Source organism: Orcinus orca, chromosome 8 (assembly GCF_937001465.1).
Source record: "Orcinus orca chromosome 8, mOrcOrc1.1, whole genome shotgun sequence".
NCBI classification, from domain to species: Eukaryota; Metazoa; Chordata; class Mammalia; order Artiodactyla; family Delphinidae; genus Orcinus; species Orcinus orca.
The window spans coordinates 9,106,376-9,132,449 of NC_064566.1; the positions used below are offsets into that span (position 1 = coordinate 9,106,376).

At 57.2% G+C, this 26,074-nt stretch overlaps 4 protein-coding genes across 16 annotated transcripts; 3 read left to right on the top strand and 1 right to left on the bottom strand.

Moving 5' to 3' along the window:
* The first annotated feature begins 844 nt into the window (after window positions 1-844).
* B3GAT3 (beta-1,3-glucuronyltransferase 3) lies at window positions 845-5,382 on the top strand. 5 transcript variants are annotated; one of them, XM_004264215.3, is made up of 5 exons: window positions 845-1,003; window positions 2,134-2,308; window positions 3,652-4,012; window positions 4,183-4,473; window positions 4,875-5,382. In XM_004264215.3, exons 1-5 carry the CDS (start codon window positions 922-924, stop codon window positions 4,971-4,973), a joined length of 1,008 nt encoding a protein of 335 aa, XP_004264263.1. In that variant the 5' UTR covers window positions 845-921; the 3' UTR covers window positions 4,974-5,382. The 5 variants fall into 5 exon arrangements, with proteins under 5 accessions (XP_004264263.1, XP_049569349.1, XP_033270596.1 ...); XM_049713392.1 differs by having other exon boundaries at window positions 849-1,003; window positions 2,173-2,308; XM_033414705.2 differs by having other exon boundaries at window positions 895-1,003; window positions 1,575-2,308.
* Window positions 5,383-5,526: 144 nt separating this feature from the next.
* Window positions 5,527-7,385, bottom strand: ROM1 (retinal outer segment membrane protein 1). The gene is made up of 3 exons (XM_004264214.3): window positions 6,796-7,385; window positions 6,161-6,407; window positions 5,527-6,046 (listed from the first exon to the last, which is right to left on the bottom strand). Exons 1-3 carry the CDS (start codon window positions 7,383-7,385, stop codon window positions 5,828-5,830), a joined length of 1,056 nt encoding a protein of 351 aa, XP_004264262.1. The 3' UTR covers window positions 5,527-5,827.
* A 731-nt stretch (window positions 7,386-8,116) lies between these two features.
* EML3 (EMAP like 3) lies at window positions 8,117-17,257 on the top strand. 8 transcript variants are annotated; one of them, XM_049713372.1, is made up of 22 exons: window positions 8,117-8,248; window positions 9,077-9,248; window positions 9,330-9,590; window positions 9,689-9,802; window positions 10,833-10,900; window positions 11,070-11,193; window positions 11,411-11,581; window positions 11,746-11,815; window positions 11,902-12,012; window positions 12,255-12,350; window positions 12,706-12,861; window positions 13,015-13,156; window positions 13,572-13,723; window positions 13,806-13,931; window positions 14,019-14,150; window positions 14,602-14,669; window positions 15,223-15,311; window positions 15,384-15,481; window positions 15,580-15,688; window positions 16,220-16,318; window positions 16,602-16,732; window positions 16,819-17,257. In XM_049713372.1, exons 1-22 carry the CDS (start codon window positions 8,227-8,229, stop codon window positions 17,020-17,022), a joined length of 2,715 nt encoding a protein of 904 aa, XP_049569329.1. In that variant the 5' UTR covers window positions 8,117-8,226; the 3' UTR covers window positions 17,023-17,257. The 8 variants fall into 8 exon arrangements, with proteins under 8 accessions (XP_049569329.1, XP_012393913.1, XP_049569331.1 ...); XM_012538459.3 differs by having other exon boundaries at window positions 15,601-15,688; XM_049713374.1 differs by having other exon boundaries at window positions 13,806-13,922.
* Window positions 17,258-17,405: 148 nt separating this feature from the next.
* Window positions 17,406-26,021, top strand: MTA2 (metastasis associated 1 family member 2). Of its 2 annotated transcripts, XM_004264211.4 has the most exons (18): window positions 17,406-18,059; window positions 18,812-18,879; window positions 19,294-19,387; window positions 20,977-21,094; window positions 21,228-21,291; window positions 21,476-21,593; window positions 21,870-21,972; window positions 22,154-22,253; window positions 22,428-22,616; window positions 22,720-22,794; window positions 22,914-22,972; window positions 23,135-23,232; window positions 23,349-23,488; window positions 23,756-23,984; window positions 24,181-24,270; window positions 24,605-24,723; window positions 24,824-24,966; window positions 25,195-26,021. In XM_004264211.4, exons 1-18 carry the CDS (start codon window positions 18,032-18,034, stop codon window positions 25,358-25,360), a joined length of 2,001 nt encoding a protein of 666 aa, XP_004264259.1. In that variant the 5' UTR covers window positions 17,406-18,031; the 3' UTR covers window positions 25,361-26,021. The 2 variants fall into 2 exon arrangements, with proteins under 2 accessions (XP_004264259.1, XP_033270570.1); XM_033414679.2 differs by lacking the exons at window positions 17,406-18,059; window positions 18,812-18,879; window positions 19,294-19,387 and having other exon boundaries at window positions 21,024-21,094; window positions 21,515-21,593.
* The last annotated feature ends 53 nt before the right edge of the window (window positions 26,022-26,074 follow it).

A 26,074-nucleotide genomic window follows, 5' to 3' on the forward strand; every position in this document is an offset into this window, starting at 1 on the left:
ATTTGGTGCAATTTTAGTTACTTATCTGTAAAATGGGGACAATACCTATCTCTCACACAAAAGTGGACCAAGATACTGTGACAACCCTGAAGAAGAGCAGTTTGCTCCTGAACTACTGCCAGATGTGCTGGAAAAACACTATGGATATAAACTCTTCATCCCAGAAAGGGACCTGATTCCAAGTCATACTAGAAATTCAAAAAAAAAATCCAAGAAATATTAGAATATGAGAGGTTGATTAATGAAATATCAAAAATACCCCTTTACTATTTTTTGGTTTAATTTATTAGATTACTATGTATTTTTTGCATTTTTGCCAAGAGTACCTTGTTAAATATCAAAATTCTGCAACATCAATCTTTAGAGTTTTAATATCCTAAATTGTATTAAAATTATAATCAAAGGATTATAGTGAGGATTGTATGAGACACCCAGGGCACAGGCTTGGTACATGATAGGCCCTAGATTTCACTCATTCATGTAACAAGTATGTACTGAGGTACTGTTACTACCTGCAGTGACTGATGGATGAATGAATGACTATAAGGAGAAAATCTGCGCAGAGGGACTAGAGATCAAGGGGAGGGTCCCAAAGCCACTCCCAAGTACCCTACCTGGCTTTTGACCGCCGGCCGCGCGCTTGATACGCCGGATATGACGTCACCCACTACCGTGGTTCCCAGAACTAGGCGGTGGGAGCGGAAATTAACCCGGAGGGAGGGAGTGTGCAGACTGACCGGAAGTGGGCCGCGACGTTTACTGCCAGCTCCAGCTCCTGGGAGCAGGTCGAGAGGAGGGTGAGGAGGGCGGGTCAAGGGGCGGGGCCGCTTCAGGGGCGGGGCTTGCAGGCTGGCGGGCTGGGGGCGGGGAACTTCGTGCCTGCAGGACCCCGCCTGCCCAGGCGCCGGCGGTGGCGCGGCCATGAAGCTGAAGCTGAAGAACGTGTTCCTCGCCTACTTCCTGGTGTCGATCGCCGGCCTCCTCTACGCGCTGGTGCAGCTCGGTGAGCGGGGCGGGGCGGGGGCGCGGCGGGTCGGCCCTCGGGCACCCGTCGCCGAGCGTCCCGCCCTGGGGATGAACCCCCGCGCAGACCCCATTCATCCGGCTCGGCCCTTCTACAGCCCTCTGCGGCCGCCGGGCGCACTCCCCTCTCTAGAACGCACCGCGGCTGCCCGCCGCACCTCGGGTGAAATCAGACTCCTTCCTAGAGCCTGCAAGGCCCCGCATGATCCTGCCTTGGTCTGCCTCTCTAACCCCATTTCCTAACCCTCTCGCTCGCTCTGCTCCGGCCACACTGGCTTCATGACAGTTTCTTGAAAACCCCACACTCATTGCTTCCAAGCACTTAACCTGTCCCCGCTGCCTGTGGTGCTCTTCGCCCAGCTCTTTCCCAGCTCCCTCTCTCATCCTTCAGGTTTCAGCTCACATGTCACCGCCTCACAGGCCTTCCTTGACCACCTTAGCTAAAGTACCTCTTCTCAATCTGGATTCTCTTTAAGTCTCTATCCTATTTGTTTCCTTCATGGCCCTTACCACGGTTTCTAATAATTTTATTAATTTGTTTCTTTGCTTAGTGTCCAGCTCCTCCACTAAACTGAAACCTCCATGAGGGCAGGGACCATGTCTGTTTGCTTTCCTAAGCTGCATCCCGGGCACCTAAGGCAGTGCCTCCCAGGAGGAGCATTCAATAAATATTTATCCAATGATGGAATCAATGAATTTAATGAGTCTTTGGTCACACAGCCAGTGGAACAGATTGAACCCTGCCTCTTATGCAGGGATTTAGAGACTGGGCCACTGCATGATCCTCAGGTATTTGAAAGACTGTCCTGTTTTAGGAGATCAACTTGTTCTTTACGGTTCCAGAAGGCAGAATTAGGACCAGAAGGTAGAAAGGGTGGAGGCAGGTAATCAGCTCAATAGCCAAATGAAAACTGTAATGGATGGAATTGGTAAAGTCGGAGAGGGGCTGCTAATTGAGGCAGTGAGCTCCCCACCACCCAAGGCATAGAAAAGCTGTTAGAGAAGTTGTAAAGGGAGCCCTGCACTGGCTAGTTGAACAGAAGGTTATGGCCCTTTGGGATGCTGAACATACTGTGGTTCTCTGCCCCCATCCCTGCTTCCTGGGACCAGGCCAGCCATGTGACTGCCTCTCTCCCCTGCGGGCAGCAGCAGAGCAGCTTCGGCAGAAGGATCTGAGGATTTCCCAGCTGCAAGCCGATCTCCGCCGTCCACCCCCTGCCCCCGCCCAGCCCCCTGAACCTGAGGCTCTGCCTACTATCTATGTTGTTACCCCCACCTATGCCAGGTATGGGCTGTGATGCACCCAACATCTGCATGGACCAAGAGGCTGGGGTCGATGATGAGTTTCGGGAGGCGCTGGGCCAGGGGATGTTCCTCAAGCTAAGGCATGACAAATGACAGGCTAAATGAACCACATCATTACTCTAAGATTTGTGGGAAAATGTTTTTCTATTAAAATAGACAGGGATGTGCTGTGAAGTAGAATACAATATTCCTGAGAAGTTTTAAGATAGAACAATAAAGTTGCAAAGAAATTCTGAACTTGCCGGTGAGTTCACTCTCTCTCCTTAGGGAGCCTTTGGTGAGAAAGTTTGGGAAGCCCTTGACTAAATCGAAGTAGAAAAGGACTTGGCCCTGCGGTCATACGGGGGTCTAGAAATAGTTACACCAGCTATTATTTGCAGTGTGTTTACTCTCTGCCCCACACTGTGCTAAGTGTGTTCCTTTTTTTTTTTTTTTAATAAAACGTAGCGTTATTGGTGACACAAACCAACTGGGAAATGTGGTTTTGAATCTGTAGCCAAAAGGGCTTGCTGACATCTGCCTGGAATCAGATGGCTGACCCACCTACGCCAGGGCATCTCTAGACCCTCTCCACCTCCCTACACACACCATCAAGCCTGGGGCGGGCAGGCCCATCTGAAGGGTAAAGAAGCCTGCAAGAGACTGGGCCCCTACCTTCCCAGTTTCTTGTCTAAACTCGGATAAATCTTCGTCCCCTGAAAAGGAATGAGCCAAAGGGCTCCTCTAAACTCTTCTACCTGGAAATCCAAGCATAGGCGGCAAAGAACATGGTCCTACTGGTATTCTAAAAAGTCATGATCTTATTTAATCTTTAAAACAACATTGTTGTAAAGTACTGTTATTTTAAAGTTATTTAAAGGAAACTGAGCCTTGGGGAGATGGAGCCATTTCCCCAGATATCTCACCTAATAAGTTACAAAACTGGCGTTCAAACCCAGATCTGATTTCAAAGACTGTGCCCTTAATTTATAGTCAGAGCCCTGGGGTTGAGGTGAGTGACAGACATGGACATTAAGAACAGGGCAGGTGAATCAATTCCCTGGCGGTCCAGTGGTTAGGACTCAGCGCTTCCACTGCAGTGGGCATGGGTTCCATCCCTGGTCAGGGAACTAAGATCCTGCAAGCTGAGTGGCTGGGTCAAAAAACAAAACAAGACAAAGAAAAGAACAGGGCATTTGGGTGCTGGTCAGGGAAAGGTCACGGGGGGGGGGGGGGGCGGGGAGGGGGGGCGGTGCTAGGAGTGGCCCAGGAGAAGCCATATGTACCCTCTGGAGTGGGCAAATGGTGCCTACCCCTTTCCCTCCTGCATCTTTCCCCCTGCAGGCTGGTGCAGAAGGCGGAGCTGGTGCGGCTGTCCCAGACCCTAAGCCTGGTGCCCCGGCTGCACTGGCTGCTGGTAGAGGATGCTGAGGGCCCCACCCCGTTGGTCTCGGGGCTGCTGGCTGCCTCTGGCCTCCTCTTCACACACCTGGCGGTCCTCACCCCCAAGGCCCAGCGACTCCGGGAGGGCGAGCCAGGCTGGGTTCGGCCCCGAGGTGTTGAGCAACGGAACAGGGCCCTGGACTGGCTCCGGAGCAGAGGGGGTGCTGTGGCGGGAGAGAAGGATCCACCCCCACCAGGCACCCGGGGAGTCGTGTACTTTGCTGATGATGACAACACCTACAGCCGGGAACTCTTTGAGGAGGTGAGCACTGAGATGGGGCTGGGGAAACAGGCCAGGTGGGGCCCGCTTCATCTTTTTCCCTAGGTGAGGAGTGGGGAGCGGTGGGGCAGAGTGACTCAAGTGGTCCTTCCCGCTGCTCCCATTCCTCTGGGCCACCTCCTGTCTGGTTCTTCTTTCCTGACTTCCGGTAGATGCGCTGGACCCGTGGCGTCTCAGTGTGGCCAGTGGGGCTGGTGGGCGGCCTGCGATTCGAGGGCCCTCGCGTACAGGATGGCCGGGTCGTGGGCTTCCACACCGCGTGGGAGCCCAATAGGCCCTTCCCACTGGATATGGCGGGATTTGCCGTCTCCCTGCCCCTGCTGTTGGCGAAACCCAATGCCCGGTTTGATGCTACTGCTCCTCGGGGCCACCTGGAGAGCAGCCTCCTGAGCCACCTTGTCGATCCCAAGGACCTGGAGCCACGGGCTGCCAACTGCACTCGGGTAAGGGGATGGAGGTGGGCACGGAAATCTGACTGTGGGATGGACGGGTGATGGGAGAAGTGGAATGAGGCCCTGGGGAGTAGGATCAGGGATGGGTGTTTGAACCAGGAGAGACCCTCCAGGGCTCAGATTCAACCTTGCTTGCTCTCCTGAAGGGGAAGCTGGGAGGCAGGGAAGGAAAGTGGTCTTCCTGCCACTCTGTCTCCTGGCACCCGTGTGACACAGAGAGGGTAAGGGATTAAGCCCCATTTTAGAGGCACTAAAGGCTCCCCCCACCCACCCTTCATACTTGGCAGCCAACCCAGTGTGTGTCCAGGGGGTTGGAGAATCCGTTCTACACTGCGTGCCCCAGAGGCTTGGCTGTGGCTGGGCCCGGCTCTAACTGAAAGCTCTCGGGACAGGTTCTGGTGTGGCATACGCGGACAGAGAAGCCCAAGACGAAGCAGGAGGAGCAGCTGCAGCGGCAGGGCCGAGGCTCAGACCCAGCTGTCGAGGTGTGATGGCGGCCCTCCACTGCCCACCACCTCATCAGACACAGATCTGTGGGACTGGATCCCTGGCCTGCCCAGGATGTGGTTTTCCAAGTCCTGAGCCCTCAGAGCCAGGGGCGGCCCTTCTGCCCCTTCAACCCCAGGGCGTGGCCCAGCTGCTTCTCCCCTCCCCCAGCTTGCCTTGTGGCACTGCTCACAGGCTAGGGACAAGCAGCCCTTGTGTTGAGCCAGATGGGCTTGTCTGGGGCGGAGCAGAAAACAGAGAGTCTCGGGCGGGAGGGCAGCTGAGTGACTGGGTAACTTATTGGGGCTGGGCATGCACTGGGGGGCTGGAGGAGCTGGGCTGGACCCTCCCCACCTGAGCATGCTGACCCCCCCGCCCCGCCCCAACCTCCAGAATAAAAACTCTCAACTTGGAGGGGCTTCTGTTTTCCTTCACTTCCCATGTCAGGTTCTTGCATTTGATCCTTACCAGGTCAAACCCCTGGAGTCCTGGCTTCTCCATCAGACGGAAATCAGTTCTCTCAGGGCCCCCACCCCCTTGAAGAGAAAGATCAGTGGCTTCAGTCCAAAAGCTTTATTGAGTCTGTGCACCAGAAGCAGCCTCCAGTCCTTCCCATGTCACTTTCCCACCACCCTGGTTTTTTTTTCTGTTCTTCCCTGGTGGTTCTGGCCATGGGCTAGGCCCTAGGACACCTGGTTTTCTCTCCTACCCCAGTCCAGCTCACTGACTATCCTTAACCCTCTAATCCCAGAGATCCCTCCTCCCCCACCTGGAGCCTTATAAGGAGTTGTGAGGTTTCCAGGCTTGTCCATCTCTCCCCTTCCCCCCACCCCTCATCCCCACCCCAAGCTCCAGGCCACTAGGCCTCAGGTAGACCCTCCTTGGGAGGTTCCTCTTCTGGTGGGGCCTCCTCAGGTGCTGGCCTGCGGGCCACCCCTCCCTGTAGCCACGCTGTTTTCAGCATGTCTTTCAGCCCAGCAGGAAAGAGATAGCCCTGGGCCTCTCCCTCCCCATCGATGACTCCTCCGAGCCCCTCCAGTGCCGTTTGCAGGTACCGCAGGCCCAAGAGTACCAGAGTCTGTGGGGAAAGCAAGGGGCAAGAGGTCAATGAGGGTCACAGCAGTTTCAGGGGCCCCTGGGTTGGAGGCGGTGAGGAGGCCCAGAGGAGGCCTCAGACACTTTGCTGACTCACCTGCAGCAGGAAGGTAACAGCCAGCATGTTGCCCAGTGTGCTCGCCAGCCCCTGCAGGTGCCCCAGCAGCACCTCATGGCATCCTTGGGCCCAGAGGTTTAGGTTGGGCTGTCGGGGATCAAAGAGGGGGTGGGCGTGGGGGTCTGAGAGCTGGCTTTGCAGGCAAGGTCTGGGTGAGTGGGGATTACAGCAGGAGAAAGGGACCCCATCAATCAGATATAGGCCTTCCACATTGCTCTGGATCCGGCTGCAAAGGGAGGGGCAGGGGTGTTAGGATGTCTGGAGATAGAGGCCTGGGGGAGAAGCTGCAGGGCACAGGAGTTGAGAAGGGAAAAGACGAGTGAGACATGTACTGACTGCTTTACTATGTGCCAGGCATGCATACATAATTCGTTTATCCTTACGACAACTCTGTAAGGTGGGACTTTTATCATCTCCAGTTTACAGACAAGCAAATGGGCGCAGAGCAGTTTGGTAACATGCCCTGGGTCACACAGCTAAAACATGGCAGAGCTGTGCTCCATTCTCTCAGTCACTAGACTCTACTCATTGCCTGTCTGGGTGAGGTGGGGTTTCAAGGAAGGAGGAAGAGGAGGAGAAGAAGGAAGAGGGAGGAGGAGAAGCAAATCACTCACTCAGCCACGTCCTGGTCATTGGGATCCAGGTAACGGTTGCTGACCCACTGGATCCCAAACCAATCCTTGTACCCATGGCGCCCGCAGCAGTGGTGCCTCAGCTGCAGCTCGTCCAACAGCCGTTTGGCTTGACAGCGTCCGGGGACCTCTGTGTCCTTGTAGTTAGCCAAGGCAGTCCCCAGGCCCTCCTCCAGTCCTGTGTCCAGAGTCCCAGGCAAAGCCAGGGCTAGCCCCAGGGCAAGAACCAGGAGCCCCCCGCCACCAGCTGTGCCAGCCACCAGCAGCGGGCCCAAGACCCCTCGCCAGGGAGGGTATTGAGCTGCATCCAGACTGGCCCTGCTGGCTCCTGAACCCACCAGTCCTGTGCCCAGAGCCACTGCACTGGCTGCCAAGGCAACCTGGGGCAGGGCAGCGACCGGGCAGGAGGGAGCCAAGAAGGTGCCAAGGTGCCACAGCTGGACCAGGAGGTGCCCGCTACAGAGGAGGGTGAGGCCACCGACCACCGCCAGCAGCCAGGAGAGGAGCCAGAGGCCCTGCGCCAGACGGATGCGGGTCTGGAGGGGCAGCACCAGGGGCAGCACCGGCGCCATCTCCCATCTCTGCCCAAGGGACAGCAGAGCTGTCAGGGACAGGGGTTGGCCGCGGCAGGATGCTGCGTCAGCCCAGCCTGGCTTGAGCTGGGCTAATGCCACCCTGACCCCAATACCCTGGGCATCCTCCCGCCACAGCCTTAATAACCCTCTGCCCTGTCCCCTGCCAGTCCCAATTCGGGATGCCTTGGCCTTGCCCCTTAGGAAAAGCCCCGCCCCCGGGCAAAAGGCCTATTTCGTGACCCCGCCCCTGTCCCTTCGCGGAAGTGGGGAGGGGCTGGTCGGTTCTGCCTCGACAGGCTAGGGGCTGGGGGCGGGAGACCTCACGGCCCGCGCTCCTTCCCAGGTCCCCAGGGAGTCCGAGGGCCAGGATCCCGGAAGGGCCTGGAGGGCGGTGGCCGGTGGGGGCCTGGGGTCAACGGGTTGGCCCCGCCCCCGAAGCGAGCTGCGAGGCCCGGACAGGGAGGGGTTACCAGGCGGCCCGGCCCCCCCGCCTCGTCCCGCCCCCCCACCTCCCGCGCTTCCTGGCGGCCTCGCGTCCGGCGCCTGTTTGTGCTGTGGCGCTGGGGCCCAGGACGGCCCCGCCACCCCACCCCCGGGAGCCAAGAGCGGTCCCGGGAGAGTCCGAGGCCCCAGCGGGCCCCGGAGCCTGCGGCCCCCGCCCCACAGCGCCCCCTCCAGGCCCTTTCCCCGCGCCCGACAGCGCCCCCGGGGGGTGGCTCGGCTCCCTTGCGCGCGCGCCCCGGGGTGCTTCCCCTTCCCCTCTCTCTGGCCATGGCCCCCGCGGCTTAGACGCCTCCTCCTCCTCCGCCGCCGCCGCTCGGAGCAAGCCGGGGGCCGGATGGACGGGGCCGGGGGGCCCGGTGAGTACGGGGCGGGGCGGGCGGCGTGCCCCTTCCCGGAGCGCCGGCCGGTCGGGCGCTGCCATTGCCCGACGGCTGTTCGGAGCGTCCCCGCGTGCTCCTCGGCTCCGGGGGCTCTGAGCATCCTCCACTGTACCTCAGGTCGCTCTCCCTAGTTACTTGGGTCCTCCAACTGTCATTTCGGACTTCCCCAACGTCATCCTACCTCCCGTGTTACTCTGGGCCCCTCGAAAATTTCCTTACCTCCTGTGTTACTCTGGGCCTCTTTTCCTGGGATTTTGGGTCTTTTTACTTCGGACCCCCACTGTTACCCTGGGACCTTCGCTATGACTCTTCTCTCCACTCATACCCTCTCCTGTCACTCTAGATGTCTTCTTCTTTGAGTCCTCAGGATGACTGTACTGTTGTGTCCCCCCCACTTTTCTCCGGGTGCTCCCTCTGAGTTTCTCTGCCTTCTCTGGAGAGCTGAGCTTGCTCTGGGCTGGGCCCTGTCGTCCCTCACCAGCACTGCGCTTCAGCCTGTGGTTCCCACGTTCCTCGCCAGTACTCCATTTTTTTCCCCGGGTACTCCATGGTACTCCCTGTCTTTGCGGAGGCTGGGACGGCAGCAGGAAGGGAGCTTTGCCAGGTTCCTCGCCTGCCCTGCCACAAGGAGGCCCTTGATCCTTTACTACCCGTCTCCTCCCCTCTGGGAGCGCATCCAAGCCTGGAGCTGCTCGAAGGGTGCAGGTCCTATTGGACAAATGCACAGCTGGGGGCAGAGAGAATCCCCTCAAGCCTTTCCCCAGGTGGTGGGTACATTCTGACTGCTTCTTGCCCCTTTCCCAGGTGAGGGCCCTGCTCAGGAGGCCCTGCAGTCCTTGAGCCGGCGGCTTCAGGTGCAGGAGAAGGAGATGGAGCTGGTAAAGGCAGCCTTGGCAGAAGCTCTTCGCCTGCTGCGGCTGCAGGCGCCTCCCACCTCCCTGCAGGACCCTGGCACACCAGGCCCTACAAGGGACAGGTATGCATGTTGTCAAACCTTCTTCCTCCCCCTTGCTGGGGCCTGCCCCAGGCGCATCGGGCTGATGCACTGGCTCCCCAGCAGCCCTGCAGCTCCCCCGGGACTGCCACCCACACGCAGCCCCTCCTCGGTGAGCCGAGGCACCCAGACAGAGACAGAGGTGGAGACGGAGTCATCACCTGGCCCCCCTGGCCTGATCAACGGGCCCGCGGCCCCGCATGGGGGCGGTGAAGAGCCCGGTGGGACCCAGTCCGAAGGAGGGGGCAGCAGCAGCAGTGGCACTGGCTCGCCCGGCCCCCCAGGGCTCCTCAGGCTGGTGCAGCCCCCACAGCGTACTGACACGTGAGTGTCCTGCGGCAGAGGCTGGGAGGGGAGGGAGGAGTGGGGAGCACGATCCGAGGGAATGACTTTCACCTGCTCACTGTGCTCCGTCCGACCAGGCCCCGGAGAAATTCTTCCTCCTCCTCGTCCCCCTCAGAGCGGCCTCGCCAGAAACTCTCCCGGAAGGCAGCTTCCTCGGCCAACCTGTTGCTGCGGTCAGGGAGCACAGAGAGGTGGGCGAGGCTCCCCTCCCCCCAGCCCGCCCCACCCCAGGCTCAGGTTCTTGACTTTTCACATCCCTCACCTCACTTCCCTGGGTGGGGTGGGGGGACCTCATTGCCCAACAGGAAGAAAGGAACAAGCACTCCTGGGGTGCCTGCCGTGTACCCGGCACTGTGCTAAACCCTCGACCTCCTCCGTCTCATTCAGTCCCCATGACATCCTTGGGGGGTAGGTGGTCTCATGCTGATCATTGTCCAGGTGAAGAAGCAGGCTCAGAGAGGGTAAGTCATTTGTCTGGGGTCACACAGCTAGAGCCAGGATTCCAACCCCACTCTTCCTGACTCCAGTTCCCCTGCCGTTTCCACCATATCACAACATACCTTCCAAGATTCCAAGAGGGTTTTCCAAAAGCACCCGTGATTTTCATGGTGACGGTCCTCAGAGTCTCAGCCTCCTCCCACACCCCAGCGTACCAAGCTTTACTTCTAGAGAGCAAGGGGAAATCCTGGTGGCTGAGCATAGTTGTCTCAGAGTGTGTACAGGCCCCGGGACGCCTGAGTGTTCATTCTAGCCCGATCCTTGGCCTCTCTTTTATTCTTTGAAGAGAGATGGTCACCTTATTATCTAAGGACAGTGATCTCTGGAATTCACCTGTCACTTTCCCCTTGAGAGAGAAGGACTATTCTTGCTTACCTCTCAGATCCCTGAAAGGCAGGGCTGATGTACATTCTGGATTCACTAAAGGCCCATTTTACAGATGGGAAAATGAAGCGGTTAATAGCCAGAGGCCTGGTGGTCTGGAGGAAAGTGTCACCCCACCCTGCCTCTTACAGGCTTACTCAGCCTCTTTAGCCTCAGTCTTCTCATGCCTTAAATGGAGCTAAAAGTCCCCACCTGAGCTCTGAATGCGCACGATGCAAACTGAAATTCTGCAGAGGTGACTGTCATCTCTAGGGTAGCCTCCTTTCTTACGTCCTGCCCCTCCACAATTATGTCTTGGGACCTGACCCCAATCCCTGTGCTTTTCTTCCTTCGCAACAGCCGTGGGGGAAAAGACGCCCTCTCCAGCCCTGGGGGTCCTGGATCTCGGAGGAGCAATTATAATTTAGGTATGTATAGAGGGATCCGGAAGAACTTGGATGATGGGGTTAGGGTTTGGGCTGCAGCCCCAGGAGCTATTTTGGGGGACCTGTGAGGTATGGTGGGTTGAGTTCTGCTCTGGCTTTCCTGGAAGGGAAGCTACAGGGTGGTGATTGACACCCCCTTCTTTTTTTGTAGAAGGCATCTCAGTGAAGATGTTCCTTCGCGGCCGCCCCATTACCATGTACATCCCGTCTGGCATCCGCAGCCTCGAGGAGCTGCCCAGCGGCCCACCCCCGGAGACCCTCAGCCTTGACTGGGTGTATCCTGCCCCTTCCAGTCCCATGGGAACCACCCTTCCCATCCTGGAATGTCCCCCCCCCTTGCACCTCCTGGGTCTGCAAGGAGAGTGAGACCTCTGAATCCTCCGCTTCCATCCTCTGCCAGTGGCGCTGCTATAGCCAGAGCTCTGTCTTCCTCTCCTTTTCCTCGTGGTGCCCTTGATCTGACCCTTTCCTTGACCATGATCCCCACTCCAGTTACGGGTACCGGGGTCGTGACTCCCGCTCTAATCTGTTTGTGCTGCGCTCTGGGGAGGTGGTCTACTTTATCGCCTGTGTGGTGGTGCTGTACCGGCCCGGGGGAGGCCCAGGGGGTCCTGGAGGTGGCGGCCAGAGACATTACCGGGGGCACACGGACTGCGTTCGATGGTGAGGGTCCTAGGGCTTGGGAGTGGGCAGCTCTAGGCATGGGGATGGTGGGCTTGGCAGGAAGAGGGTCTGGGTGGGTGTGGAGGAACAGGAGAGGAGAGTGGCCTGGGTGGTCTTGAGAGACCACCGACCCCCTTCCCTAGAGTGTCTCCTCCCCCACTTAGCCTGGCTGTTCACCCTGATGGTGTGCGTGTAGCCTCAGGACAGACAGCCGGAGTGGATAAGGATGGAAAGGTAAGGCCACAGTCAAACGCCAGGTAGACAGGATGAAATTCCAGCCCAGCTGTCCTTCACACCCCTGACCCCTTCTCTTCCACCAGCCCCTGCAGCCTGTGGTTCATGTCTGGGACTCAGAGACGCTGCTGAAGCTGCAGGAGATCGGACTGGGGGCCTTCGAGCGGGGTGTGGGGGCCCTGGCCTTTTCAGTTGCGGTGAGCTGGCCCCGGCGCCTTGAGGCCCCCATCTTCCCTGTCTGGGAACCCCCTCCTTGTACTTCACCAGGAAGCCTCAGAAGTCCTGGCCTTCCTAAGCCCCACCCAGCCGGTTCTCCTAAGAGACAGTGTGGCCCCTTCTGCTCTCTCAGCCTGTCGTGGCACCCCTGACCTAATTTGGACCATGAATCCTGAGACCTCCAGGCCTTACTCGGCCCCTCTGATGTGTCCCCCATCTTCAGGATCTGGGTGCTTTCCTCTGTGTGGTGGATGATTCCAACGAGCACATGCTGTCTGTGTGGGACTGCAGCCGGGGAACGAAGCTGGCTGAGATCAAGGTGAGGTGTCCAGGTGGCCTGGTGGGGCGCTGAGGTTGAGGTGCTGGGAGTGGTGGAGTGCAGAGAGCTCCAGACGTGTACCTCCTTTCTGGCCTGGTCCCCTGGAGCAAGGCTCCTAGCCTCTCTGCGGCTGTGAAGTGGGGACCACGGAGGTTCTGACCTCGTGAGGGACACCGTGTTAGGCACTAGTGAGTGACTGCCAGTAGTGCTTTTAGGGGACCAGGGCCTTGGAGGAAAGGTTGTCCTGAGGGTCCTGGGCTGCTGCAGACCAGTTGTCAGGATGCCAGGTGAAGAGAGTCTGGTAGAACGAAGGTGCACAGGGCTTGGGGTGGTTGATCTAGTATCTTCCCTTCAGAGTACAAATGACTCAGTCCTGGCCGTTGGCTTCAACCCTCGCGACAGCAGCTGCATTGTCACCAGCGGGAAATCCCACGTCCACTTCTGGAACTGGAGTGGTGGAGCAGGGGTTCCTGGGAACGGGACCCTCACCAGGAAACAGGGTGTCTTTGGGGTGAGGTGTGGATGGGTGCAGGGTGGTGGGGGAGGGCAGAGTGGCGATGGAAGTATTGGTCTGAGTACCGTAGACCCTGACGCTACCCAACTCCCAGCTGTCCGGAGACTTGTAGCGTCTTTGACCTCTACTCTCTGCTCGCCTGGCCCCTAGAAATACAAGAAACCCAAGTTTATCCCCTGCTTTGTGCTCCTTCCGGACGGAGACATTCTCACAGGGGACTCCGAGGGGAACATTCTCACCTGGGGGCGGAGCCTCTCAGATTCCAGGACCCCAGGCAGGGGCGGGGCCAAAGGTATGTGATTGGGGGTGGCATCTGGGAAGGCTAGTTCCCCAGACGGTCTGTGAAAACAGAGGAGAGGATTTCCCATCCTTTGCCCTTGAGAATTGATCGTGCTCTGTCCGAGGGTGGGGCCCTCTGGGGGGCTAGTCTAGGAGGGCAGGGGGCAGCATGGCAGAGAGGGCTGGGGCTTTGGAGTGTGCCAGACCCTGGGTTCAAATCCCAGTTTCGCCCCTAGTTGCCTGGCCCTTAGGAAGTTACCTCACTTCTCGGAGCCTTGGTCGTCCAGTCTGTAAACTGGGGAGAAGCCGAGGACCAGACTAGGACTCAGCACCCGGCAGTCATTGCTCTATTGTGCCGGCCTCGGCTGCTCCTGTTCCCTGCTTCCCTGCACCCCAAAAGCATGACCCACCCAGGACTTTGCCAACAGAGACCTACGGGATTGTGGCCCAGGCGCACGCTCACGAGGGTTCTATCTTCGCCCTGTGTCTCCGGCGGGATGGGACCGTGCTGAGTGGTGGTGGGCGGGACCGCCGGCTGGTCCAGTGGGGGCCTGGGTTGGTGGCCCTCCAGGAAGCTGAGGTGAGGGCTGGGCTGGGGTCAAGGGAAGGAGAGGGAAGAGGAATGGTCAGCGGGCCCCTGACTTTCTGCCACCACTCTGCAGATTCCTGAACACTTTGGGGCCGTGCGGGCCATTGCAGAGGGGCTTGGCTCTGAGCTGCTGGTGGGAACCACGAAGAACGCATTGCTGAGGGGAGATCTGGACCAGGGCTTCTCCCCTGTAATCCAGGTTGGGGGGGGCGCCAAGGGTTCGAGCGAGCAGGAAGGGAAGGGCTGTTGGGGAGGGGCAGAGGTGACAGCGCACGCTCTGCCGCAGGGTCACACGGATGAGCTCTGGGGGCTCTGCACACATCCCTTCCAGAACCGTTTCCTCACCTGTGGCCATGACCGGCAGCTCTGCCTGTGGGATGGGGAGGGCCATGCGCTGGCCTGGAGCATCGACCTCAAGGTAGAGCTCTGTGTCCCCGGATTCTCAGTGTCACGCCCACCATGACTCCTGTGGCCACCACTCCTTCCCCAACACCCCCTTCCCTTTTGCTCCTAGAGGCAGCCCGTTTGTACTGGTGTGGCTGTACTGGCTGGTAAAATATTCATTCTTCTGTACTGATGCCTCCAGTGCCCCTGAGCACTGCCCTCCCCCCAGCCCTTAGACGTCCTCTTGATCCAGCAACTGACGGTTAATCTCCAGCACAGCTGTGGGGTGTCACTTCTGGTTGTTAAGTGTTTTGAGTAGCACCTCTGCTTAGGCTCCGGTGATACCCTGCCTCCATCCCAGGTTTCCTGTCCCTCTCATCCTTGAGAGGAGGGGGCTTTGACATTGTTATCAAGATGACAAGGTATCCATCTTAGTTCCCTCACTAGAAAGGCATCTTCTTGAATTCACCTTTCCCCCCTCCCAGGAGACTGGTCTCTGTGCTGACTTCCACCCCAGTGGGGCAGTTGTGGCCGTAGGACTGAACACAGGGAGGTGAGAGGGAGCCAGGACTCCTGGGAGGGGAAAGCAGGAGGTATGGGAAGGGTTTCTGGTAATGGCGGGGGTGGAGGAGTGTGATCGCTGCCTGCTCAGGAGCCCCAACTGCACCCTCCCTCTTCTCAGTGCTTTTCCCTGCAGCCAGGGTCTCCCCTGCTCTCCTATGGCAGCTGTCATCACACCCTCCCCCATCCATTCTCCCCTCCAAGCAAGCCTGGGAGTGGAGGAGGTGGCAGCTCAGGCTAGAGAAGCAGCGGGGATGGGAGGGGCATAGGGGAGACTAACACAGGGAAGTGACAAGCTTAACAGACTCCACAAGGCCCTGGTAGTTGGGCCCCTGTTCTCCCTTTCAGACGGCATCAGGAGCCCCTCAGCTTTTATCTGCCCATAGCCCCTTCCCACTTCCCAGCATAAGACCGCAATGATAGATAACCTCTCTGTCTACATCACAACCTTTCTTTTGGTGTCTCTGAGGCTCTCTGACTTGCCAACCCCTACCCTGCTCAGGACAGGTATCCTCACACCTGCTTTCCACCCCCCTCCCTTCTAGGTGGCTAGTTTTGGACACAGAGACCAGAGAGATCGTGTCCGACATCACTGATGGCAATGAGCAGCTCTCAGTGGTCCGGTACAGCCCAGGTGGGAGCCACCCCCACCCCGGAACCTAGACTCATCCCTGGCCCTTCCCTCTCTGAGTGACTGTCTTTGTAGATGGGTTGTACCTGGCCATCGGTTCCCATGACAACATGATCTACATCTATAGCGTTTCCAGTGATGGTGCCAAGTCCAGCCGCTTTGGCCGCTGTGTGGTGAGGAAGCTGGGGTGGAGGGCGGGGCATTGCCATAGCAGGTAAACTAATGTCCTTTAGGAGGGTGAGGGGATGGGAAACGGTGGCTACATTGTTAGTCTCTTGACCCTTGCTCCCAGGGTCACTCCAGCTTCATCACTCACCTTGACTGGTCCAAGGATGGGAACTTCATCATGTCCAATTCTGGGGACTATGAGATCCTTTACTGTGAGTGACAGTAGGGGAGGGCATGGGGAGAGGGTAATAGGGGTGGGTTTTATTTATGTGAGGGGGCTCCTGGTTGGGAGGGGATGAAGGAGAAGATGTGGGGGAACTCCAGGTGGAGGGGCAGTCAGACAGGGAGGTGGAGATGGGTTTGAAGTGGAGTCAGAATTATACACATAGGAGAAATGTTGTCATTTGGACAAAAAAACTACACACACAGTTTTGCACCATGTCTTGTTCCCACAAGGCCTTGGGGGAGTTGAAAAATGCACCAAGAAAAGATTGTTTTGGAAAAGTTTCTCAGGACAGGTGTGGAGGGATTGATTATCAAGGGAGGAGGAACTGATGAGAAACAGGACAACTTCAGCTGAGAACTCAGGAAGCACATGGGGCTGGGTGTTGCCCTGGGCTGAGGGCTACCACCCTGACCAGATCACGTGCCACCGCCTCAAGCCAGTCTTTCCAACCCTTCCATGGCATCTTCCCCACTGAGGGCAGGGTGAGAGCTGAGCTGGGTGGGCTCCCTCTCCCCAGGGGACGTGGCTGGAGGCTGTAAGCTGCTGAGGAATCGTTATGAGAGCCGAGACCGGGAGTGGGCCACCTACACCTGCGTGCTGGGCTTCCATGTCTACGGTGAGCAGGGGCCCAGGGCCGCGGAACCCTGTGGGAGAGGTGCGGGGACAAGGTGCCGCCCGTCCCGGGCTCGCAATGCTGGACAGGTGTAGAGGGGTGGGCGTCAAGAAACTGGCAAATCCAGCCCAGGAGGCCCCTCCGGCCGGCCCTCGGGACCGGGAAGGATTGCCTGGAACGCGCGGCCGGTGGGTGGGTGGCCGGGCCGCCTGAGCGCCGGAAATGGTGCCGCTCTGGACCGTGGGTGGCGGCCGGGAGGCTGGGCTGAGGCTGGCCCCTGTGCTAGGCGTGTGGCCTGACGGCTCGGATGGAACCGACATCAACTCCCTGTGCCGCTCCCACAACGAGCGCGTGGTGGCTGTGGCCGACGACTTCTGCAAAGTGCACCTCTTCCAGTACCCGTGCGCCCGCGCCAAGGTAAGGCCTCCCGGGGCCTCCGGGGCCGGGCGGGAGGGGTCCCAGGGCTCCGCGGCCGCTGTAGCCCGACCTTCCTTCCTGCCCAGGCGCCGAGCCTCGTGTACGGTGGTCACGGCAGCCACGTGACCAGCGTCCGGTTCACGCACGACGACTCGCACCTCGTCTCGCTGGGCGGCAAGGACGCCAGCATCTTCCAGTGGCGAGTGCTGGGCCCTGGGGGCGCGGGGCCGGCGCCTGCAACGCCCTCTCGAACCCCCTCCCTGTCCCCCGCCTCCTCTCTCGACGTCTGACCGCTGTCCTACGGGACCCACAGGCCCTGCAGCGTGGCCCCGCCCCACCCAAATTCCCCATTACCGGGGCCGACCCTGTCCTCGACTTCGAGACATTCCCAAAAGCGCATTTCCCTGGAGGGGGCGAACGGCACCCCTGCACACACTGTATAGACCCGCTGGCTGAGCCGGGCAGCCCCAGCCGGGGCCCTGACTCCCGCTGCCTGCTGAGGGGCAATAAACCAAAAGCAAAGTCGCCTCCCGGTCCTTTTGTGGGGTGCGGCTGGGCGCCTAGGGCCTTTGTGGGGATGGGGAGCAAGGAAAAGGGGAATGCGGAAAGGGTGAGGGAGCGTCGACCTTTCATGCAAATAACGGGCAAAGCCGCTTGCAAATAACTCCGAGAAGTGCAAAGGGCGCTTCGAGTCTTTCGCGGCCGCATGCGGAGCTGCAGCACTCCGGGGCGAGGAAAGAGTTAAGCCCAACTCCTCTCCCCGCCCTCGGGGGAGGGGCCGAGCCGCAACGGAAATAACCGAGCGCCGGGCCGCGGTTGGCCGGGGGGAGCCGAACTTCTTCCGGAAGTAGCCGAGCTTTGAGGTCTAGTTCTCCGACCGGAGCCGAGCGCTGGGCCTTGTTCTGCGGATCCGCCGAAGGTGTTCCGGAAGGAGGCGAACCCCGAGGCGGGCAGGGCAAGCCTTCGCGGCGGCCCTCCGAGTCCAACGTCTGGCGGGGCTCGGCGAGCGCGGGGGGAGCAGCAGCCTGGCTCCGGTCCGGCGGGAGCCGAGCTCCTTCCGGAAGAAGCCGAGCGGGCCGGCGCCGGCCTCGGCGTCCCGGGCTAGAGGCGGTAGAGGCGGCGGCGACAGCGCGGGCCGGGATGAACCGCGACGGCTGAGGCGGCGGAGGTGCCGGCTGCGCGGGCCCGACTGAGACTTCTGTGAAGCACCAGCCCCGCGCTCCGGGCTTCGCTTCGAGCCCTGCCCCAGTGAGCCTCCCGGACCCCTTTGTGCGGCCGGAGGCGGCGGCGGGAACGGCCATGGCGGCCAACATGTACCGAGTGGGGGGTAAGTACCGGGCGTAGGGGCTGCGGGGCCCGGGGCGGGAGAGGCTGGGGGCCAGGATCGGAGAGGCTTGGCACCCAGTGGCGCGGGGAGCCGCGTTTGGGGCGGCATGGTCCAGAACGCGGACCGGAACCGGAACCGGGAGGGAGGGGAGGGAGGGCGCGGGGATCGCGACTCGACTGAGCACCGAGACTCCCGGAGAGGCTTCGGGCGGCCCGACGGCACTCGCGGGGCTGAGTCTGGGGTCGCCGGTGTCGCGGAGTGGGCTTGGGAAAGTGGTTCTGAAGGAATTGACAGGGCAGGCAGGGGACGCGGAGGGCCGGGGCGACCGCTTTGCCACCTGCGGGGGAGCCGTTGGGAGGTTTCCTCTTCCCAGGCGTTATTGTGCGCCTCGGTTCGCAAAGGTGGGGGCCCTGCGCAGGAGTGAACAATTAGTCGCTTGGCCCAGACTGGGATGCAACTCCGTCGCTGAGTGGTGGGGACTGCTGGGGAACCCCCTGCTTCTTGTCTCCCCCTGAAGGCTCACTTTTGAGTGAAGGATCTGATTTTAGAACTAAGTGATAAGGGGTGGAGGGTGGGGCATCCTTTCCTTATTTTCTGTTAGTTTCTCCACTTCCACATTTAAGCGTCCTCTCTACCTCGACCCTTATCTCCTTTTGGTCTACTCGGGCCTGCTTTCGCTCCTCCCACCCTGGTGCTCGGCTCTCCCATCTACTCCTCTGATCTTGCCGGTTCTTCCCCACCCCCTCCTACAGATTACGTCTATTTTGAGAACTCCTCCAGCAATCCTTACCTGGTTAGAAGGATTGAAGAGCTCAACAAGGTGAGTGGAGCAGAGTCCCGCCACCTCGCCACCAACCCCCCCCACCCCCCGCAACCTCCTCTTTCTTCTGAGGTCTCTAACTTCAGGTGAATGAGAGAGAGAGAGAGAGAGAGAGAGAGAGGGAGAGAGAAAACACAAACCCTATCCTAAGTACCCATTCATATTCATTCATTCATTTATTCATTCATTCCACACATTCAGGAAAGGCTATTGAGAGCTTAGTGGGAACTTTGCTATTCTGTTTCTTGGGGGCCAAGGAAAGGGATTTAGAAGTCTGTCCTTAAATGTAAATCTCTTGATTCATAATTTCTTGGGCTTTTCTTACATCCTTTAGACTTGCTCACTGTTGTTAGTCTCTTTATGCATTTCCACTTTCAAATGACTACTTTTCACCACCATTTTTTCTCTCCTTAGACTGCAAATGGAAATGTGGAGGCAAAGGTTGTGTGCCTTTTCCGGCGAAGGGACATTTCTAGTAGCCTCAACAGCCTGGCTGATAGTAATGCCAGTAAGTGTCTTTGTACCCCACCCCCGGCCCCCCGTCTCCCCCTGCCCATGATCTGAAGCCTGCGCGTGTCTCTGCAGGTGTTTCTCTTGGTAGCATGCCCAAGGCAGGGGTGTGAGTTTGGGGGTGGTAAATGCCTGGTCTGCAGAGGGAGGCCTGTTTTTACACGTTGGGTTGGAAGCAGGGTGGAGAGGCCATGATAAGGAAAGCCAGAATTTGGCTTGTGTGTGAGCGTGTATTTACGAGATGATAGTATTTAAATAGGAGATGAGGAGGAGCTTTAGAGAAGCAGGACTCTTGGGGGACAGTTTTGGTTATGTTGGGACAATGGGTGGTGACTGTGAAGGTCAGGTGAAGAGGAAGAGATCGTACTTAGAAGCCTGTGTAACAGGGAAGCAGGTTTTTTTTTTTTTTTTTTTGGTGGTCATGAGGTGGTAAGGATACATGGGTGGGAGGGAATAAATAGGAAGCCAGGAGTTTTCTTGCACTTTTCCTCTTTCTCACCTATCCTGACTTCCCCTTTACTCCACTTTACATCTTTCCCTTTTCTTTTTGCCCTATCCTACGTCTCTTTATGCTTTCATCATCTTTTCAGATACATATTCTTCCATTTCCCTTAGTTTCTTTTTCTTTTTTCTGCTTTGGCTTTCTTTTCCCTTCCTCTTGTTTTTCCTAAATTATTTTTCTCATTTTAGGCTTTTTTGGGCCTTGGACATGAAGGGGTTAATGAGGACCTGGGCCTACCAAGTTCTCCGGCCCTTTGGGGTTTCCAGTCCCTTCTGGCAGGGGCTGACCTTGGCCTTGTCCAATCAGAAAGGGTGTGGGGGGTGTGGTCCCCCTTGCCTTAGGGCAGGGTTTCCGGAGCACACAGGCGAGGGGGTGGAGCCTACCGCACACCCCCCTTTCTCCCTGAGGCTGGGAACAATGCACCAATGAGCCTGGGCCTGTGGCTCCTTTGCCCCCTCCCTGTTTGGTTGGCACCCAGCCAAATTAACCCTTTCCACCAAGGTTTCAGGGCAAGTTGCAGCTCCTTGGGGAGGAAGGTGTTGGCACTGGCTTGAGAGGTACTGTCCTTGAAAGCCCCACAACAAACAATTGTTAGCCAAGTAGAAAACAAGGGATAGTTAGGGTCGCACGTGACATTTAAGAGCAAAGTCTCCTGAAATTTGCAAAGAGGAACTGGTAAACACACTCCTGTGTGGGGCTTTTACTCATTTATTTAATTTGGATTTCTGGACCCCAGGCTAGTTTAGCAAGAGACAGGTGGGATCTTCTTGCTGGGTCTCATGTGAGCAGATTTGTGCTGTATGAGTGGTGTCTGAGCCGTGGCACCTGGGTCTGTGATGTATTTCTGTGGCAGTCTTTGTACTCTCAGCAGCTCTTCCCTAAAGAGTGATGGAGAGTTGGGAGTATTTGTAAGGGGGCTGGGGGTGGGGAAGCTAAGAGGGAAAGCTGGTGGTGTGAGAGGCAGGTACCTAGGGAATGTGAGAAAAACAAGTGAGACAGGAAATATTTTCTCTGGGTTAGAGCTTCTAAGGTGGCTTCTTTCTGAATTAGTTTCTGACTCGGCGTCTTCCTCCTAAATCTCCCAGGGGAGTTTGAGGAGGAATCAAAGCAGCCAGGGGTGTCGGAACAGCAGCGACATCAACTGAAGCACCGGGAGCTTTTTCTTTCTCGGCAATTCGAATCGTTACCAGCCACCCACATAAGGTATGGGACAATCAGGGCCACTGTGGCCTGCATGCACTTATTTAGAAGGTGGAAAGGAGGGACTAGTGTATTGGAGCTGCTGTACAGAGGAAATGAGGAACTCACCCAGGGTTTTCTGACCTCTCTCCTGTAGGGGGAAATGCAGTGTGACCCTCTTGAATGAGACAGATATCTTGAGCCAGTACCTGGAAAAGGAGGTGAGAAAGAGGTGTCGGGAGAAGAGGGAGGGAAGTAGGTATTGCCCCGAAAGGCAAGAAGAAAGTCTGACTGGGATGAGGTACAGGTTGACGGGCTGCCTGTCTTGGGAACTCTGGATACACCCCACTGCCCCCTGCCTATGAGGACTGCTGCCCTGCTTACCTTCTCTCTTTCCATCTCCAGGACTGCTTTTTTTATTCACTGGTGTTTGATCCTGTGCAGAAGACACTTCTAGCTGATCAGGGGGAGATTCGAGTTGGTTGCAAATACCAAGCTGAGATCCCAGATCGCCTGGCAGAGGGTATGCAGCAGGAGACACTGTATTATGGCTACGGGGTTGTGTAACATCAGAGTCTCTGAATGGTGTGCCCTGGCGTTGTGTGGTGCACAGTCTGCCTGGCTCTGTGTTGTGAACGTAGCAGAATGGGACCTTAGGAACCGGAAAGGGGCAAATGGGCACATTGGGAAGAGAAGTCTGAGAGTTGAGGTGGCTGACAGAATCCAAGGAGGAGACGAGGTGTTACTTTGTCAAGACATCTATTATCCTCCCCGATGATACCATTTCCCCATTCCCCAGGAGAATCTGATAATCGGAACCAACAGAAGATGGAGATGAAAGTCTGGGATCCAGACAACCCTCTCACAGACCGGCAGATTGATCAGTTTCTCGTGGTGGCCCGGTGAGGGGTGGGTGGATGGGGCAGATGGGCTGGGGGTGGTGTGGACATAGTTCTGATTCATGTTCGTAGAGATGGACTTTATTTATTTTTGGCCTGGGTGTTGTCCTTTTTTCTCATCTGGCTTGGTTCCTCAGCCCACTCGCGCTTTCTGCTTTCCCTGACTCCTCACTCTCTCCCTTAGAGCTGTGGGGACCTTCGCGAGAGCCCTAGATTGCAGCAGCTCCATTCGGCAGCCAAGCTTGCACATGAGTGCCGCCGCCGCTTCCCGAGATATCACCCTGGTGAGCAAGAAGTTGGTGGGTAGTTGGGTAGGCTGGGCTTTGTGGGGACCTGCAGAGCCTTGGGACTCTGCAGGGAGGAGGGTATCTCTGAGGGAGTGGGAGTATTTAAAGAGCAACAGAGGAGTGGTGCTGAGGGTTTCAGGTCATCAGCATTGTTTCCCACCTTTCCTGTAGTTTCACGCCATGGATACATTGCAAAGGAACGGCTACGACCTGGCTAAGGCCATGTCGACCCTGGTGCCCCAAGGGGGCCCGGTGCTGTGTCGGGATGAGATGGAGGAATGGTCAGCCTCAGAGGCCATGCTATTTGAGGAGGCCCTGGAGAAGTACGGGAAGGATTTCAATGATATTCGCCAGGACTTTGTAAGTGGATGGGACTAGGAGGAGAGGTGGAAGAGGTGACAGGTGAGGGAACCAGGACCAGGGGCCAGATAGCAGCTCATCCTTCTTCCTTGTGCCTCCTCAGCTACCCTGGAAGTCACTGGCCAGCATAGTTCAATTTTATTACATGTGGAAAACCACAGACCGATACATTCAGCAGGTGAGGTCTGGGCTGGGGAGGCTGGACCAGAGGCCTCCTGCTCACCTCTGCCTTTGAAGTTGGTGACATCCTCCCTGCTGAGATGCTCTGATCCTTTTTACTTTTTCTCCTTCCTGCAGAAAAGATTGAAAGCTGCTGAAGCAGACAGCAAACTAAAACAAGTCTACATCCCCACCTAGTAAGTGCGACGGATAGGGGAGACAGGCATGTTTCCCTTCTCAGCCCCTAACCTGTGCTTTCCTAAGTGGTTGGGGGGTGGGTCGGAGACGCTGTCAAATTACAGAGACAAAGTGGAAGTGGATTCTTTTCCTTGACCAGTTCCTGGTTTCTCCTCCATTAGCACCAAACCAAACCCTAACCAGATCATCTCTGTGGGCTCAAAACCTGGCATGAATGGGGCTGGATTCCAGAAGGGCCTGACTTGTGAGAGTTGCCACAGTGAGTTCCAGGAAGGGATAGGGATGCGGGGGGTGAGCCGGGCGTTTGCTCTGGCCCAGCAACCTGAGAGGCTCAGGTAGCCTCCGGACCATTCCCTCCTCTCCATGTTCCTGCAGCCACACAGTCTGCCCAGTGGTATGCCTGGGGCCCACCCAACATGCAGTGCCGCCTCTGTGCTTCCTGTTGGATCTACTGGAAGAAGTACGGGGGACTGAAGACCCCAACCCAGCTTGAGGGGGCTGCTCGGGGCACCACAGTAAGGATGGACGATGAGGGACAGGTTGGGGAGAGCAGTAAGCTAATTGATGTGAGCTTTAAGTGAAGGCCAGAACACCCAGCTCCAGTAAGGTTATGGCTTGACTGGGGTGGGGGTGGGGTGGTACTGGACAGTGGTTGGGGAGCCAGGCAGGTCAGGATGGCAGCAAAGAGATCAGGCAGGAATAAAAGACCCTCCATCAAGAATGGAAGAAGGGAGCCTTGGCGACTGACTGTGTTCTCCCCTTTTCCTATGTCCTTCTTCCAGGAGCCACACTCGAGGGGTCATTTATCCAGACCCGAAGCCCAAAGTCTCTCCCCCTATACGACCAGCGCCAACCGGGCCAAGCTGCTGGCTAAGAACAGGCAAACATTCCTGCTGCAGACCACGAAGCTGACCCGTCTTGCCAGACGCATGTGCAGGGACCTGTTACAACCGAGGAGGGCTGCCCGACGACCTTATGCCCCCATCAATGCCAATGCCATCAAGGCAGAGTGTAAGGGCAGGAGTGCTGGGGCTGGTGGCAGGTTCGGGGTTGCTCTGGCCAGAGACCAGTGTTTCTCTGGGTGTTTAAGGACAGTAGTAGGGATAGTAGGCCACAAGGATTTGTTACGAGGTTAGGCATGGTTCCTGGCCCCAGAGGAGGCCTGAATAGTGAAGCGCCTTCAAAAGCGTTCATCTTTGTTCTCCAGGCTCCATTCGACTCCCTAAGGCCGCCAAGACTCCACTGAAGATTCACCCTTTGGTGCGGCTCCCCCTGGCAACTATTGTCAAAGATCTGGGTAAGGGTGGGTATAGGATGGGGAACCTTTAGGGTGGTGTCTGGCACCCGGTCCTTTCATCATCAAGATCCTTCTCTTCCCCTGCTTTTTTCTTTCCCACTGAGTCCAAAAAGGTTTAGTCTAACAGACTGTACTTTTGTAGGTTAAAAATGTTACTTTTCACATGCTATCCAGTATAACTATATATTGATTGATAAGATCATACTCATGTGTGACTTTTGAAATACTGGTGATTACTCTCCAGACCCCTCCCCCGTCACTGCTTTTGGGGATGCATACAGAAGAGGAAGTGTGAACGTCCTCTAAGGTTTCCTTTCTTTTTTTTCCCTGACAGTGGCCCAGGCACCTCTGAAACCAAAAACACCTCGGGGTACCAAGACGCCGATCAACAGAAACCAGCTGACCCAGAACCGGGGACTGGGGGGCATCATGGTGAAACGGGCCTATGAGACTGTGAGTTGACAGACTGGAGTGGGCCGAGTTGGGTGGGCTTTTGTATCTGATAGGTGTCTGAGAGTCTCCTCTCTCATTGTGCTGCCCCATTCTTTTCCAGATGGCAGGAGTCCCCTTCTCTGCCAATGGAAGGCCTCTGGCCTCAGGGATTCGCTCAAGCTCACAGCCAGCAGCCAAGCGTCAGAAACTAAACCCAGCTGATGCACCCAATCCTGTGGTGTTTGTGGCCACAAAAGATACCAGGTAGGGAGCCCTCCATGGGAGGGGCTGAGAGGTTGACAACCTAGATTGGTGGATATGGGAAAGGAAGTAGGAAGGGGTATCTGAGCAAGACCAGCTCCACGAAGACTGGGTGCAGGGTGGGTGGGGATGTTAGGAAGGAATGGGCTGGAAGGTGGAATTGTAGTGGAATGTGGGGTTTCATCTTGAAGGTCTTTGCCTTTTTTATTGCCCCCTTCTCTTCTTGGCCAGAGCCCTGCGGAAGGCTCTGACCCACCTGGAAATGCGGCGAGCTGCCCGCCGGCCCAACTTGCCCCTGAAGGTGAAGCCACCACTGATTGCAGTGCGGCCCCCAGTCCCTCTTCCTCCATCCTCACATCCTGCCAGCACCAGTGAGCCCATTGTCCTGGAAGATTGAGCATCTGTGGGGAAGGGAGGTGGGCTGAAAGCTAGAGGGTGGGTGCACAGGGCACCTAGCCTCCCTTCCCTTTAGTATCAAAGGGAATGAGGAGTGAAGGAGGGAGGGAGCAAGTGAGCGTGTCCTTGGAGGGGTTGGACGCCCTCTGGTGTTAGCACTTGGAGGCTTGTCCCCTTCCAGTGCTTCTCTGTGCCTGGTGGTGGAGGGCAGACTGCAGGAACTGGCCCATTGTGGGAACCTAGCCTGTTTTGGGGGGTAGGACCCACAGTTGTCTTGGACAGTTTTGGGGGGAGGGTTTTTAAATTTTTTAAAAATTTTGCCTCCCTTTGTGAAAGGGGATGGGGGAGGGGAAGAGTAAACAGATATCAGGTGGTGGTATCTGGTTGGGGGAGGGGGGCGTGCACTGCCATGACTGCCATGTCTTTTTTTTTTTTTTTTTTTCTCCTAATTGAGGGTTTCTCTTCCTGTCCGGTGTCCGGACTTTCCTAATTGGAGTTTGAGGTCCCATAACCCCAGCCTATGCTCGCTCTTTCCTTCCCTCCCCTTGTCCCCTCTGCCTTTTGTACGCCAGTTCTCAGAAATAAAGACCTTTTGTCTGTTTTTTTAACCTCGGATTCTGTAATTGGTTCTTATAGTAACAAATAAAAAGCTGTTTTCTTCAGCTCCTCCTGGCTCAGCTATTCTCTGCCGTGTGCATGCGTGTGTGTGTGTGTG

Excerpts from the sequence above, each read along its gene's own strand:
- ROM1 (XM_004264214.3), bottom strand. The coding sequence starts at position 7,385 with ATGGCGCCGGTGCTGCCCCTGGTGCTGCCCCTCCAGACCCGCATCCGT. Across the intron at positions 6,408-6,795 it reads AATGACCAGGACGTGGCTGA|CCGGATCCAGAGCAATGTGG; the intron begins GTGAGTGATTTG and ends CTCCCTTTGCAG. Across the intron at positions 6,047-6,160 it reads CTGTTACCTTCCTGCTGCAG|ACTCTGGTACTCTTGGGCCT; the intron begins GTGAGTCAGCAA and ends CTTTCCCCACAG.
- EML3 (XM_049713372.1), top strand. The coding sequence starts at position 8,227 with ATGGACGGGGCCGGGGGGCCCG. Across the intron at positions 14,151-14,601 it reads CCTGGAGCATCGACCTCAAG|GAGACTGGTCTCTGTGCTGA; the intron begins GTAGAGCTCTGT and ends CCCCCCTCCCAG. Across the intron at positions 15,689-16,219 it reads GGACTATGAGATCCTTTACT|GGGACGTGGCTGGAGGCTGT; the intron begins GTGAGTGACAGT and ends CCCTCTCCCCAG.
- B3GAT3 (XM_004264215.3), top strand. The coding sequence starts at position 922 with ATGAAGCTGAAGCTGAAGAACGTGTTCCTCGCCTACTTCCTGGTGTCG. Across the intron at positions 1,004-2,133 it reads CTACGCGCTGGTGCAGCTCG|GCCAGCCATGTGACTGCCTC; the intron begins GTGAGCGGGGCG and ends TCCTGGGACCAG. Across the intron at positions 2,309-3,651 it reads GTTACCCCCACCTATGCCAG|GCTGGTGCAGAAGGCGGAGC; the intron begins GTATGGGCTGTG and ends TTCCCCCTGCAG.
- MTA2 (XM_004264211.4), top strand. The coding sequence starts at position 18,032 with ATGGCGGCCAACATGTACCGAGTGGGGG. Across the intron at positions 18,060-18,811 it reads CAACATGTACCGAGTGGGGG|ATTACGTCTATTTTGAGAAC; the intron begins GTAAGTACCGGG and ends CCCCTCCTACAG. Across the intron at positions 22,254-22,427 it reads CTTCCCGAGATATCACCCTG|TTTCACGCCATGGATACATT; the intron begins GTGAGCAAGAAG and ends CCTTTCCTGTAG.